At 38.3% G+C, this 16308-nt stretch overlaps 1 protein-coding gene across 1 annotated transcript in view; it reads left to right on the top strand.

The window, feature by feature from the left end:
- Positions 1-16308, top strand: part of aff2 (AF4/FMR2 family, member 2) — a 149691-nt gene that overhangs the window by 77801 nt on the left and 55582 nt on the right. The window contains exons 6-9 of the mRNA XM_069170446.1: positions 1705-1791; positions 3093-3129; positions 5063-5123; positions 10270-10324. Coding sequence (XP_069026547.1) covers positions 1705-1791; positions 3093-3129; positions 5063-5123; positions 10270-10324 — 240 coding nt within the window. The remainder of the gene's footprint in view (positions 1-1704; positions 1792-3092; positions 3130-5062; positions 5124-10269; positions 10325-16308) is intronic.

Here is a 16308-nt window from a genome sequence, read left to right as displayed (position 1 = left end):
AATCCTTTAGCGCAAAGTAGCCCAGTTTTTAATTCAATTCAATTTCAATGAAATTATATTTCAAATAACATAAACATCCAGATACATTTTTGGCCGATCATACGAAAGAATTTCAGCACCTCTGTTTTAAAGTTTAGCTGTAGCCGGTTTTGGTTTGGGTCCCACTGTATTGTTATTATGATTACAGACAGTTTCATTAACTTTTGTTAAAAAAGCAAATCAACTTTGAGCTGTCTCAAATATTTGAACTGTAAGGTGTAATAGATGGTAAATAATGGATTGTATGACTAATAGATTATAACAGGAAAACCACAGTGACGTCTGTGTAAATGTGACAGACTGAGTTATACTCATACAACAGCTGTAGACACACACACACGCGCACCCATGCACACACACACACGTTCAGGAGTAATCAGGATTCACGTTTTTCAAATCACAGGAACTCTTCAAGCAGCTACATAATGATGTCAGAGAGCAGTTGCTTAGCAACACACCTTATGTCGTCAGGCCTAGTGCATTACAAGGGAAACACAGAGGGAAAACACACATAGACGCATACTAATGTTGAACTCACTTATACAAGCACCCTAACCCTCCTTCCTCTCTACACACAGACACACACACACACACACACACACACACACACACACACACACACACACACGCACACACGCACACACGCACGCACGCACACACACACTAACACACACACACACACACACACACACACACACACACACACACACACACACACACACACACACACACACACACACACACAGTTTCTTGCATAAAGGAAAACATGCGTCATCTGAGGAATATGAGTCATCCACTCCAGAGGGAGGAAGAGATGCATGATGGGAAATTCAATCCCTTTGACCTAGTGACCTGCTGTAAGGCAGTCGTGTGAGTGTAAATGTGTGTTAAACAGGACAAAATACAACATGGACTAAATAGCTGTAATGACAAATCAGTTTACAAATATGCCAGTTACAATGAGTGTCAGAGTTTGTGTGCGTGACACAGAGAGAAGGAAGTGATAAAGTGCTTTTATGAAAGACGACCAGGTAATTTTTCATATCAACACTTCGCTTTGTGAGCACATTTCCCTTGATGTGCAGCTCCTCTTCAGTGTGTGAGAAAGAGGAACAGCCAATACCTGACAGACATATACACACTCATGCCTGCTTATCTTGTTAACTAATTAAAGCTTTTACATATTGAGACTGGAATTCAACTGAGATGATTGTGTGAAAGGGGATGCTGCTACTGCTGCTGCTGCTGCTTAGTGGTAATGCGGCCGACTGAAGTCAGCTTTTATTTTGATAATTCAACAGCTCTACACTTAATTCGCCCTCAGTAGACTGATCCCTGGTGTGCCACTAACTCCCCATGCACCTCTCAGTTTATACAATAAGTTATATTAAGGTTGGCTCTGATGGGGATGTTGCAGCACAACCTTGATTGAATGCTGACTTCCCTCCTCTGCACCAAAGATGTTGCATAAGCAACCCTTTGCTCAAATTTGCTTAAGTTTAATCATCTTTGTTATTCACCAGGTACATGCAACACAAGAGCAAACTTACATTTACTGTGATTTATAACCTTTATTTCTCTAGCTACAACGAAAGAAATTCTATCATGATTCTACTTATTATGAATTGTTTATAATAATGTAAAAGCGTATGTTTGTGTGTTCAGGAGATGACCCACTCCTGGCCTCCACCGCTCACAGCCATACACACTCCGGGGAAAGCTGATCAGACCAAGTTTCCCATCCCAAACAAGGTTAGTATTCACTTTCCTGCCCCACTCCAAACACCTTTAGTCACCAAAGTAAAAGCATTGTGTCTGTTCACATTAAGCCTTAATAGAGCATGTTCATTATGGATCACAGGCCTCGTAATGTGTGCTTTCTTAAATTTTGTTGTCATGCTCTTCATGTTGTTGGGCTCTGACATATTTTCTTGTATTTGTGTGCGAGTCAGTGAGTGGTAGATAAAGATAGGACCCAGTTGAAAATGTTTCCTTAAACTTCGACACTTAATGGTCGATTGAGATTCTCATCAATCAACTAATATATAGCATTGCTACAGCATTGCAAAAGTAAGAAATTAATGTATCAGAGAAATTTTAATTGTGCAGGTTTGCTTTACGCCTACAAGCAAATCAAAAAATGTTGGCATTTCCATTGGAATAAATTGTTTTCACATTAAAGCCATTGTAAATGTTATTGTGACCAGGCCTTCAGTATAAAAAGTATCTTATTAAAAATGCTGCGCCATGTTTGACTCTTTTCAGTCATCACCAAAAACAGTTTATTAAGGCCTTTCCATTTTCTACTTGAAACTCTTGGTATTGGTCCCTGTGCCATGCAAGAATGATTTCCTGGTCATAAAAAAAATTAAAAATAAGTGAATTGTAATAACAGCTAGAGCTGAAAGTCATTTGGAGAAAGACAAAACTTCCTCACCAGAAATTTCAAGGAAATGATATTGTATTATCACCCACGCAGTTTGTTCCTCCGGTGATGTTTCAGAAGTGAAGTTCAGAAACAACAACTGAATCACAATAAAAGCAGAGACTTAACAATTCAGAGCGTGGATGTAAGAAAATGTTCACCTGCTCCTACAAACGAAACCAAAAATGTTTTATGATGCCTTGTAATGCAAATAATGGGGATATTTGTCAAATTAAAACCAGCAGAAGTGTCACATTCAACAGTTCTACCTGAAATGCCAATAATATTCTGAGTGAAACAGCAGGTGATACGTTTTCCACTGCTGTGTGCTTTTATGAATCACTTTTAATATGTAAAACGACTCATTGGTGGTGACACAGAGGCAGTAAATCTGACCCAGTTGTTAATGAATTAGGAAGGACTGTTGTGGCGCTTTCAGCCCCCAGCGTCACACTAATCCTGCCAGTGATTTTTAAGAATGAGGTGGAGCGTCGACGCGGGGAGATGAGAAGATCTGAACTCTGTGTAATAGCGTCTTTGTACCGCTGTGAAATCAATAATGACATCTGTTGGTTTATTCATTCAACTCATCTCCCTCTGGCTTTCTCTCCTCTCTCGCTCTCTGTAGGAGTCACAGCATGTGACCTCAGGCTACAACACCCAGAGTAAGTTTCCCAGCGTAAACACTCACATACAAGCTCAACGATAATTAACACTAGAGAGGCCATAAAGGCAACACCACCCAGAAGAAATGTGAGAAAGCTGCTGATGTTCAAATGAATTCATAGCCATTGGGGAATGATCATCAGAAAACCTTTGCTTTTATCTTTCTGTGTTCATCTGAACAAGTCATCCAACAAACATGATTAAGTGGCGAGTGGAGCGCAGACTGTTGATCAGCTTCAGTTAGAATTGGGCAATATGGATAAAATATTCTGTTACAGTATATGTTATTTTAGAACATTAAACCCTTATAAGGAAGCTTTTTTTGTTGAAAACGTATAGTCTTTGTTTTTTTTTAGACTCCATTTACACGTTTAACAAATACACACACATCTGGATAAACCTAAAACCTCAGCAGAAGCCCATAGATCAGATGTCATTATGTAGATAATGTATCCATATACAATTCACACGGCAATACTTGCTGTAAATAGTCCTCAGTACTCACAGATTGAGAATGTACATGCAGATACCGTATCACCTTTGTGGGATGTGCCATATTACAGCGTGGCTTTGGTCAGTTCAAATGGTCCAAAAAAAACCCTTGCGTGCTGCTTTTGGATATGATAATGAAAAAACTGCCAAAACTAAGCAAAAAGAAATTAAATTTCAGAGATAAACAGAAAAAATATTTTCTGTTACATTATACACTCTATATATAATTTCTGTAAGTGATGTGTCATTTGAAGAGTAAATTTGTATGTGTTAATTTGTAAGTATCATGTATCACCGATACATATCTGATGTTTTAAACAAACCAAACAGATGGAAAAAAATTCAGAGAGTTTGAGAGTCCTTTATTGTGGAGAATAAACATAAATGTTTTTGGAGTCAAAACTTTCATGAACCAATATGACAGCCATGTTGACATATCACTGCAACAATCAGCAGTGGCCAATGAGGTATCTACATGTATATATTTATGTGAATATTATGACATTGGTCTGGGACGTGCTCAGCTCTTTTCATTTGTCCCTTCCTCCCTGGTGAATTGTCAAATTTCCATTTCTCGTAGACTTTTTTCAAACTAGTGACTTTTGTCTCTGAGCCCAAGCACAGATAACCCCTGATGGTATAATGTGAATCAAGATTATGTGGAAAAAAAGGTAGAAAGTGAACTTTACAGTGAAGTTTTACAGATTTGGGGACTTTACCCTTTAATGAATAAAAGAGCTAAAGGGCAAGTTATTTGCGCTAGAAGTGCATGTGTGGCCAACATTCTGGTAATTCAGTGAAAACAAACTCCTCTCAAGCCATAAGGGGTAACTATCTAAACATGCATATGTGTATAATAAATCTAGACCAACTGGTAGAATCTCTTTTGTCTCATGATATATATACATGTAATTATAGCAATTGGGATAAGATCATCAACAGCCTTTCTAAAGTTATTGATCTTTGTTAAACCCACCCTGTTGTGTTTTCAGATGTTTGTGCTGTGTATATAAAGTTCAAATATTTCCCCACTGGCAGAATTGTATCACTTGTATGAAAAGAAGAAATAATACAGACTAGAATATAAAATACAGTCCAAAGGGTTATATTCTAAAAGTCTTCATTTCCACTAAGAAAATTAATCCTCAAGTTTTTGTTAGACAGTGTTATTCAGTTTGAATTTTATTGCAAACGGACATTTATGTGGTGTTTTTACTTAAAATCCTGCTACCAAAGCAAAAAACCGCACACAGTCATTAAATAACACTGGAGCGGATTGTCATATTTTCCAATGTAATAATACTACAAGTCTACAGTGATGTGAGTTTGGCTTCATGTCAAACAGTAATCTACACACACGCACACACGCACACACACACACAAACCACAGCACATGCAAAACAGTGATACGGTGATTGAATGTCCTCTGTTGTGTTGCAGAGCGATGCACTGTATCAGCTAACAAGCCTGCTGCTAAACCTCCAACTGCACCACAGAAGTCGTGAGTATTTCTATCTCTCTCTCCCTGACACACACACACACACACACACACACACACACACACACACACACACACACACACACACACACACACAAAAGCTTACACACACACACACACACACACACTCACATAAACTGAGAATTTCTTGCCTCGAGGTAAAATTAAACTTGACTCTTGGATGAAATTCACTGGTGGTAGGAGGAAAAAGAAGATTGTGTGGATCAGAGCGGGAAAGTGTAGCTACATTAATTTAACGTGAGCCAGGAGCGTATTGCAACATCTCTGGCAGCAGCCCACTCCACATCACTCACAGAGCAGTACAGCAGGAGTCATGGCAGAATGAGACTGGAGATGCAGAAATCTTGGCTTGTAAAGACTAAGAATAAGTCATTGTAAAGACTTATTCTGTGCTTGACTATAGCAAGCTTGATGATTTTGTTGTAGATATTGTCGACACCTTTAACAGGAATTATCTAATCAGAGTTTAGGAACTGTAACGAAGCACCACAGGACATTATACTTTGTAAAACCAAAAACGCAAGAGAAAAAGTGAAATACAGACAGAACAGAGCATTTTTCCTGCTATCTGACTGACTGCTAAAAGTCACGTCACACTGCGTGGGAGCCACAACCCTGCCTGCTATCAGCGCTACTAAAAATACATTAACATCAAGTAACATCTAGGCTAACATCTGTCCTTTGGTTGATTTGGATTTAGGGTTGTAAGGAAATATTTACCTCTTGAGTATTGTGATATCATGTTTTTTGCATTAATTCTCAAAAACACTGTATCAATTTTAAATGTATAGTTTACAGGTAAAGATTTGTGGCAGACAGTGCTTTGTTTTGTGCTGTTAAACTCAGACCACTAGCAGTTTTACAATTGACATTTCCACACAAGCATACCAATGTAAACTAAGACAGGAAATAGTGTTAATCAAGTGCTACATACTATGACAGTTTTCCCAAATTTTATAAAAGAAAAAAAATCACATTGCTTACGGGACTCCAATATATCACAACCCATTATGATATGTCTTGTATCCCCACATTCTTGTCAGTACACAGGCATATTTGAATTTGGTGAAGTTGACATTTCAACAACTCCAGCCAAACACACCTGAAACATATTCAAGATAGCAATACTTTTGCCAGACATACTGGCTGGTCCTTATGCTTCAAGTTTTTCTCAAACCCTGCTGATGTTAGAACAAAAAAACATATAGTTGTCTTAAATGTATTTTTTTTTTTTTACATATTTTTGATGTATTTATCCTTTACCTAACTAGAAAGGGTCCCATTGAGATACAATATGTCTTCTAGCTGGGAGTCTTGGTTTAGATGGACATGAAAACAACTGAATAAAGTTTTATATGAAAATACAAATGGAAACAAGTAACACCATTACCAAACTACCATAAACTGTATGGATGATGACAAGATTGTTTCTCACTTTTCTGTGCCCCGACAGAAGAAATAAGGCACATTTTCTGGGTGCTGTTCCAAAATGGGAACTCTTCCAATTTCCAGCTGTCTGAACGCATGATTTGTTATTTTCCAGCAAGCTATTTAGCTAACTAGCTAGCTACCGCTGATAAAAGCTCTGCCACTGTAAATTTGATGTGCTGTGTGAGAACAGAAACTCTTGGCAGGCACAAACAGCAACAATAAATAGGATGAGGTTAGCAAACAGTCCTTTATCCAAATAACACAAAGTGCTCTGGGTTTGAAAGGATACAAATTTGACCTAAACTGGAGATTTGTATCTTGTTGCACTATCAGACTATTATCTAAATTCAATGTTATGACTTCAAACATTACCTTTTGGTTGGCTTCCAACAAATGATGTGCCTCTTTTAGGTTAATTTCTTTATCTCTGGAAGAGGATTTTTACCCTGTCTGCTGCCATATTATGTGTCATATTAGTACAATATGAGAACTCCTGTGTTACTACATCAATTGATAGTCCTCAAGTGCTAAGTGCAATGCATTATTAGTACAGTTCGTTAAAAGGCTAATTTAAAAACAGTAGTAAAGAATACGTGGGGAGTGTGGTGTCAAAAAACAGGTTTTTAAAAGTCAAAAGATGATGCAAACATGCTGCAAGTTAAGAAAAAGTCAAGGCAATCTTAGAAGTTAGCTGTAATCCAGCTGGAAGGTTTGATTAAAATTACAGGTCAGAATGTAAATTCTCATTTTCTCCACTTTGTTGAATAGTTAATTATATCTCTATTAGGATGTCTGTCGGAGCTGTAGTGCTTTTTGTGCGTTATTACACTATTTTGCCTCCAAAGCTGATAAGTCGATTCTGTTGATTTCATGTCCTGAGGTGTATTTTTTCTCCATCTTGTATATAAACATAAATGTTGCCTTGTTTACTGGGGTGAAATAATTGTTATTGGTTAAAAACAATGCCTGGTTTACTGCATCCATTAGACAATTCTGTTTTTACTGTGAGGCTCAGAAGCATAAAATGTTCTAGATAATGAATAGGCCTACCTTGTTTTATTCAAGAATAATTGAGCTGTTGAGGCTAATTGCTGTATTCTTTGCTGAGTGTTTCCTATGTCCGGCATTACAGAAAACTCATCCAACAGTAATCCCTCTCAACTAGGCTCTATACAGGAAAAACAAAGAAACTTTTGCTGTTTTTTTTTTAATTTATTTTTATTTTATTTTATTAGAGTAATGAAAAAAACAAAAATCTACTTGAAGAGTTTCATTACACTGTGATCCAGTCACATGAAGTTCAGACAAGTGCATGTACGAAACACAGCGGAAGAAGTGAGTAAAACTCTCCTGGTGAAGTCAGCTTTTGAGTCTTACTGCCATAGAAACCCAGAAAATGTGTCACTTCTTTGTTTTATTAACACAAAGGGCTCTAACGTAGTGCTGAAGTTGTTTCCCATGTTGGTCCAGCTCCTGAAACAATATGTCGAAGCAGGACCCTGTACTGTGGAGGACCATATATACAGCAAGGCACTATCAATGCCAGGGTTATAGGTCCAATTGCCTGTGGTCTTTAGGGTGTTAAGACTGCTGTTAAATACGTACTCCTGAGAAACAGATGACTGGTAAGAGGAAAACATGAAGTTGGTTGCTAGAGTGTCATTTTGTTGTCACCTCATTATGATATTTTTATTCCCACTTGGAGCAGCTCAACAGGATATAAAGTCAACACTGACTCATTACTTATAAAGTTGAAATGGCGAACATGTTAGCAGACCATTGCCTATATATAATGTCCTATTTTCACTCCCCTTCTTACACTGTTTTGGTCTCTGAGGGAAATAACTGGCTCTCGAGCTGCTAAATGCTCCACTGTATTCACCAGCTATAGTCGCTAACTGTGTCTGTCTGCTATTGGTGCTCTGTGATTCAAGGCAGGTAGTGGCTTATCAAAATAATGTTTTTTTAAAACAAAAAAAACAACAGGCAACAGGATACCGGGTTAATCAGAACAGCGAGACCGCAACAAGGGATCAAACTGTTTCCCAGAAAAACATTCTGGCACAGAGATGATATACTGTATGTATTTTATTCTATATTCTTTGACCTGAGCAGATTGCATTAGCAGTGGTGCCAATTACAGATACTCATAAGTTATTCAAAGATGGTTAAAGGGGAAATGTTCAATATAGCAATGATTCCTGAGCACCAAAACAGAGTTTAAATTTTTTTTTTTTTTAAATGAAAGGATGATACATGTTAAGCACAGTAGGAGAAGAAGCAGAGATGCTGTGAGCTGCTTCTTCAGCTTTAGTTTGTCCTCTAAGCCAGCCAGTTCATGCATACATTTGATTTTTGCAGCCAGAGTAGATGTGCATCTAAAGTTCTTCACAGTGGAGTGTCGAGCAATTAGTCATTAGCAGAGTGTGGCTTTGATTTGGCTTCGGAAAATATTAACATCCTCTCAGACAAACTTCCACAAGAAGTGGAGCTCTACCAGCACTTTACTTTTAGTAATAAAAGACTCCATTTTATAAAGGTAATTAAGAGCATCTGCACCTAGTTGAAATTTGATGTTGTGCTTTCGAAGCTCTGGAGGTCATAGATTCGTCAGTCCATAACTCATTTATATCTGACTGGTTCCTTCCTCGTACATGCTTCTTCTCCCTTGTGCATTTTATTCATTTCCCTGCCGTGCTCTTCTTCCTCTCCCTCTCCTCATCCTGCCACTCGCTCCCCTTCACTTCCTCATCATTATCATCTCCATCTCCATCTCCATCTCACTCACTATCTCCCTCTCTCCATCTGTCCCTTCTTATGAAATAAAATATGAATCCATTATTCATTCATTCAAACATATCTATCATCGCCATGTGCTGCACCGTGCCCCTTATCTGCAAAGCTTTTTCTTATTGTGCTTCAGTTATTCACGACTCGTACGGCCCCATCTGAAAACACCACAACACTGGGGAGTGTTTTTTAGCGGTGCAAGCACTGACAAGAGTGGTTCGTGAGGCAGTAAAAATCCCTTTAGGGGATTCCCCTGTCATAACAATAGCAGTGCCAGCTTAAAATAACAGTAGTTTGTGCGGAGGGTTTATATAAAGCAATAAAACATGGGAAGATGCCAATGCACAGCACATAAATACTGAATAATTTGTGCGGTAAGGAACAGGTGATGGAACGAGGGTGGTCAAGTTATCGACTGTGCCTTGTTTATCATTTTACAGCACACTGTACATTTATACTGTCGGAATTTGATCTGTAGCATGGAGAGTCAAACAAACCCAACTAATAGAAGGAATGACCAGGTTCTTTTTCCAATTAAAAGCCTCTTAAAACATCAGTGCACAATCCTGATGTACGGCCAAATCTCGGCCAACCACGTCGTCCTTGTTTCCAAGGAATTCTTGGCTGTAGGTCAGCAGTTGTCAGACAGAAAGTTTCCAGGTGAAAAAACAATCTGGCTCTTTTCTCCCAGCTCTCAAAGTCAAACATCTGGTGGGTATTTCAGAGGTGAATGTCTGCTTCTTCATCCCCCAACATGAACCACCAGCGCTCCTTTTGCTGTGTAATTAATACATTCACTAGAAAGGCTCTTCAAAGGGAATTGCAGATCACAACTTGCCATATCTGACCTAATATAAGCAGACAGGAGGTCATGGCTGCAATAACACGTCCCTTTGTCTCTCTGCAGAATGTTGGAGGATGACCTGAAGATCAGCAGTGATGAGGAAGATGCCGAACAACAGGTGAGCTCCCTTTGCACTCCATCTCATTATTGCATTATCGCTCATTCTGGCTTTTCCTTTATTTATGTATCTACTAACATACTTTACATGAAATTCAACTGTGACATTTACTGACACTGGTGCTGCGTGTCAATAATCAGCAAAATCTTTATTTTATTCTAAATGAATGAGAAGATGCTTCACACGAATGACCTGCCTCAGGTCGTGAACAGGAATGTACAGACAAGAACACTATTTGCAATTAAAATGTTGTGATGTCAACTCTAAGTGGAAGTTATTAAATCATTGCAGGAACAACCGAAGAACATTAAAAAAAAACAGCCAAGAAACAAAAAACTACCCAGAACTTAGATGTTTATACTTAAACTATAAAATAATTATGATGCAAATGTTACTGTGTAAATACTGTTAGGAAGGGCTGTCTTTCAGCTCCCCATCATTTTCTGGAACTATCTTGTAGGGCTGAGATTGGGTTGAAGTGTTTACTTTGTAGCAAAGTGACACATTTTCATAAATTCACTTTTTTTTAAAAAACAGGAATTATACATGACTGTGTAGTCAGAAAGGACTGAGCTGACGTGTTTTGGTTCCCACTGAAAGTGGTTTCCATTACCCGCTGACAAGTGTCACACAAAGCACATTCCCTCGAATCAGGTTATCTTTGTTTGATTTGTTGCAAAGAACTAGTTATGTATGGCAGTAAGGACAGATTATTGTTATTCATACACAAGTTTTACCATGTGCCTCATGTGAAAGGCACCACTGGTCTGATGTCAGACGTGGAAGGGTGATGTAATGTGTATGTCACCAAAATAATGATAAGTTTTACAGCATTTAAAATTATAATCAAATACTTATTAAGAAAAAGCTATTGAAAATTATTACATAAAATGTCATTAATATGATGCACTAAAAAGTAAACAAGTTAAAAAAAAAAAGTCCAAACATGAGGTTCAAAGTTTTCGACCTTGAGAACGGCAGGTCCATTTGGCAGTGTTTCTGGAGCTTTCACTCAGATCACATGACCTTCTTCTGCATATGAAGTTGCAGTTATCATGGAATAGTAGAAGTTTAAATTCACAGTTTCTCTGAGTACTTTAAGGATTGTTTGACCATAGTTGCTTATAACGTTGTGTAAACTCCATTTTTGGATGATGATCATGCGACATCAAAGCTACTTAATGGACGTTGTGGTGAGATTGTTCTTGCAATTAAAAAGTGATTATGAAATGGAAACTGTAAATATTAAAGCTGTACATAAACATGCAGAAAAGTGACATCAAATGTGATGTGCATCAAGATAAAAAAATGATTTCAAAAGCGTTGTAATACTTTTAAATGTAATTATTGACTAATAATCTAAAGAGAGATTAAGGGAATTTAATGATCTCATATTTCTTGCTTTATGTTTTAACGCATAATTGAAATGCTAATTGAATTAATCAATTTATGATAGCTTTTTATGTGGATCAATTAATTAAATGATTATAATTGAATACAGTAAGTCAGTAAGTGATCTGGTGGCACACCGTACAGTCATTTTGGATGCAAAAAAATCCCCCTAAAAAACCTAGCGTTTTATTTAAAGGTAAAAATTCCAAAATTGGAAATGCCATACCTGCTGCACGACCTCATGTTTACAGATCTTGGAGCAATGATGCATCCTGTTGCGTTTTATTCAGAGGGGGGTGTATCACAATGCTTATTCAGTGTCCACTGACTAAAGAGGTTGTCACTCTGGGGCACTTTGCACATGAGCTGTGCAGTGGTCCTGCTCTTCTTGTCTTGTTTTTCTGTATGAAAATTGGCATGGTGGCCCTTTCTCAGCTAATCACTGTCATCATGCACTAATGATGCCAGAGATGAGTTCAAAGCAGTCAGTGGGGGTCGTGCTGCTGCCCCCTCCCCCACTGTGCAGACAGATATCGGCGCTCATCAAAGAGTCTGCGAGATATTTTGTGTTAATGAAGAGATACCGATTCCTCTTATCCCATTTTAACTGGCCTTCTGATTTTATAATCACCATGATGGTAGATATTATAATTACAAATGATGGCAGGTCATTTATAGTGGTTTTAGTTATTATAATTATGCTGAAGGTAGATCTGTTAATTACAGTTAGTGTGCTTTCAGAATTGTAGTGGCCTCCTTAATCACAGGGTTTATACAGTACATGATTACTCTTAGTATTCGGATGAATAGACAGGATAAAATAGGATACATACAATAATGTTTCTTCTTTGTCTGTATTTCACTTTTCTGTCTGAAAAACATAATTTTTCCTTTATTTCTTGCTGTATCACTGTATGATTTGGGTTGCGCGTTGTAGTCGCTGGCTTAGTAAGAGGTATGTGTTTGGATGTCAGTTGGTAAAATCTTAGTTTCCATTTCCAAACAATGCGGTTGAGCTCAAATTTGTACACTTTTTTTTGTTGGGACTTTAAAGGACTAGAGTGTGGGAATACATTGATAACATTATAAACAGATCCAACTGGGGACACAAACTGCAGATAATCAGACAGGTTGTAAACAAGTAGGGCTCGGTTTGATATCATCATGGTACTGATCAAAGTATTTTGATTCTATCTACTTTCAAAAATGACTTGTTACTCTGCACCAAATTTCAATACTCAGGTTACATCCATACTAATACATGTTCATTTCTAAACATATTGTTACATTTACATAGGAGTAAATCTTGTCATCAGTAAACTCACTCAGTTTCAACTGAGGTAAATCTTACAGTAGAACACCTTATTTTTACTTGTTTCTAACTAGTTTTTGGCCTGAGTTTCATGTGCTGCAGTAACTGGAGGCCTCTCTGCGTTCAGCCAACAAGCTAGCGTCTAATGAAAGCCTGTTTGTGAAGCGGTTTTAGAGCTTTTTAATTGAAAGCATTTTATTTACAGCAGCAGTGAGAGTGAACCAAAACAGATAAATTACAGGTCAGACAGCTACATAATGAGCTGAAACTTCCCAATAAAACATCACTATGAATGACAGCTCTCATATTACATAATTGTCATTTGACACAGTATGATTATAAAACATTCAGACTGTAACGGGTTTAGAAACCTCACATTAATCGCTATTCCAGTGTTGCCAAGTAATTGGTGAGCACAGCTTTTGGTGTGTGTGTGAAGGAATGATATCTGGAAATCGTACTGTGTTGACAAGACTTCTATATGTTGTCACTGCACTCAAAGATTGATTAAATAAAAAAATAAAAACTATTCAAACAACAAAATAATAGCAATTCAACTTCTTAACACCATACCAGTAAACTAAAATGTAAGGGTGTTGGTGTGCCTCCTCATCATTGCATTAGGTAATTGCCTCAGATCACATTTGATTGGAAAAATGTACACATACACCTTTCAAATAGTTTTATAATAAAGGGAAAATAGAGATTTTGGAATAAAAATAAAGAACATACTTGTTATATGCCAGGAGGTAACTACAAGGAGGCAGGAGTGGATCTTGGAAAAGAGTATTTTCTATTTCACTACGGGGATCAGAGTGTCTCCCAAAAATGTTGAAATATTCTCTTAAATCTTCACCACACATTTTTTCCACTGTGTATTTTTATCTTCTGGTCCATCTCTGTGCAGCACAGACATGCAGAGTGATTTACATAAACAGAGAGGGAAGTGAGAAAGAAAGAAGCAAAGAAGTTAGTGGGACAGTGAGGGAGACAGAGACAAAGACAGACGAGACAGACTGATAACAACACAGACAAAAGGCAAAGATAAAGAGAAAAGAGAGATGGAAGGAAAACCAGAAGACTGAGCGAGAGGCTCTGCGAGAGGTGGAGAGAGGTGGAGAGAGAGAGAGAGAGAGAGAGAGAGAGAGAGAGAGAGAGAGAGAATGAATTCAGTGGCATTTTCCTGTGCATGCTGTTAACAGGCTTATAGCAAATGAGTGCATGGTGTATTATCAAGCTTTTATAGCCTGAAGTAAAACACTACACACACACACACACATTCATAATCAAACACACCCTCACACACAGACAAGCACATACAGTGTATACTTATACTCACAAGCATTTACGCCAGCAAACGCATAAATATAAACACATGCTGACAGTGTCTCTCTCTTTCTCTCTCTCTCTCTCTCTCTCTCTCTCTCTCTCTCTCTCTCTCTCTCTCTCTCACACACACACACACACATTGCACACACAGATGCACACTGTCATTAGTATGCCGTGGCACAACGCTGTGAGGGCAGCAGAGGAGTATGATGAATATGTTTTTGGCACAGAGCGAAAGAGACAGAGGAGAGGAGGGAATGGAGAGAAAGAACAGAGGAAGAGGGAGGTGGAGGAGAGAGGAGAGAAGAGGAGAGGAAACGAGTGATAGCAGGAAAGAGAGATGTTCCTAATGACTTTAGAAAGTGACAGAAAAACAGCAACCCCATTACCACTGCAGGAGTGTCCTTTGTCTCTATCTCGCTGTATTTCTCTCTCTTCTCTCTGCACGCTTGTGATGACAGATCACCTTGGTCAGAGCAAAGTCAGGCTTAAAAGTTCAATCTTTATATAAAAGCACAGCTTCAGCTGGTACAAATGCCCAGCACAGAAAGGGGAGCGTGGTCATGTCGACTACACACCGTGGCTAACTGCGAAAACATTATTCGTATGTGTGCTGTTACATGTTGTAAATGTGAGAAAATGTCAGCTGTGGAGGTTCAAGATACATCTACGGATTAAATCAGTCTTAAAGAAATAAACATAATAGCCTCGAGGATGTGCTTGAGGAAAGTGGTCGACGAAGGTGGTAAGTGCTGTATTCATCCAACCGCATCTAATTAGGACTGCTGTTGATAAAAGTCCGTCAAGTCAACACAAAATTTAAACCAACTTCAACTGGATACACATAGTCAGAGGTTTTGGCTTATCACAGTCGGAAAAGCAGAGACGTTACGTAAAACATTAACAATGGCTCTGTTGTGTTCAAGTGGGGCAGTGAGTCAGCATAATCAGTTCCAGGATACTGAAACAGGTAAATGTTATTCATCAGGCAAACCTGATTTATTTTTATTTCCTTAATCTAGACATTCTCTTCTAACTGCAACACGTCGTAGAACTTGTCCTATGAAACGTGAGTCTAAGCAGTGATTACCAAACGTGAGTCAGGTGGGTCATGCAGTGGATCATTTAGTTTTTCTTACAAAATTGCAGTGATGTTGACAGATTTGGCTGTTGGTCTCCACCAGGGATTTAGTTCAGAGCACGTAAACGAGCGTGCACACGAGTGCGCTCACGGGAGTCTGCACAGTTAAGCTGTGGCTTCCTATTTTAAGATTGTATACTGTTCCTTCAATAATCGATAATGTAAATTTAAAAAAAGTTCAAAATATACTCCTGCCATTTTTATCAGTTGTCCTTGATTACGCATCGAAGTGTTATTGTCCAATATCAGTCCCAACACGTCCGTGCAATAAAAGCCTTGTTAAAAATGCTTTTGTCTACCAAACGCTACAGTGTTTAATTTGAAATGGATACAGGACGTATTAAGTTTGTAGTAACTGAATGGCGCAATAATTTTAACAGACAAGCAGGTGTGGATCAAAACGAGGCTTCAAGTTGATGTGAATCAATCAATCCACTTTAAATGTCAGTATGACAACGTTGACCAATCCATTTGTTTTTATTGACTCTCTTGCATTTCATATGCTTTAGATGTGATTGGGTCTTCAAGTTCTTAAAACATGTAAATTAATTTGATTATGGGAACAGTGAACATGCTGTTTCCTCATTTGGAGAAAAGAAGCACCAAGGTGCTGTTCGGGTTCGGTCTAGCAGCACCGCACCTTTAGTCTCTACCGTTCTGAACTTGTTGAGATTTGTGAGGTTTGTTACTTCCCAACAATGCTACGTTCTGCTTTTAGTAGACACTGAAAAGCAAGTGCACAACGTGATTGGTTGAAGACTGCTCCAACAGTTTCAAAATTAAGCCGAGGTCCACGCCCATTAACCAATC

Source organism: Embiotoca jacksoni, unplaced genomic scaffold (genome assembly GCF_022577435.1).
Source record: "Embiotoca jacksoni isolate LCO1_2020_lvr unplaced genomic scaffold, fEmbJac1.0.p SCAF_5, whole genome shotgun sequence".
Taxonomy (NCBI): Eukaryota; Metazoa; Chordata; class Actinopteri; family Embiotocidae; genus Embiotoca; species Embiotoca jacksoni.
Note: the sequence above shows the minus strand (reverse complement) of the source record. Positions and strands in the feature narration are given on the sequence as shown.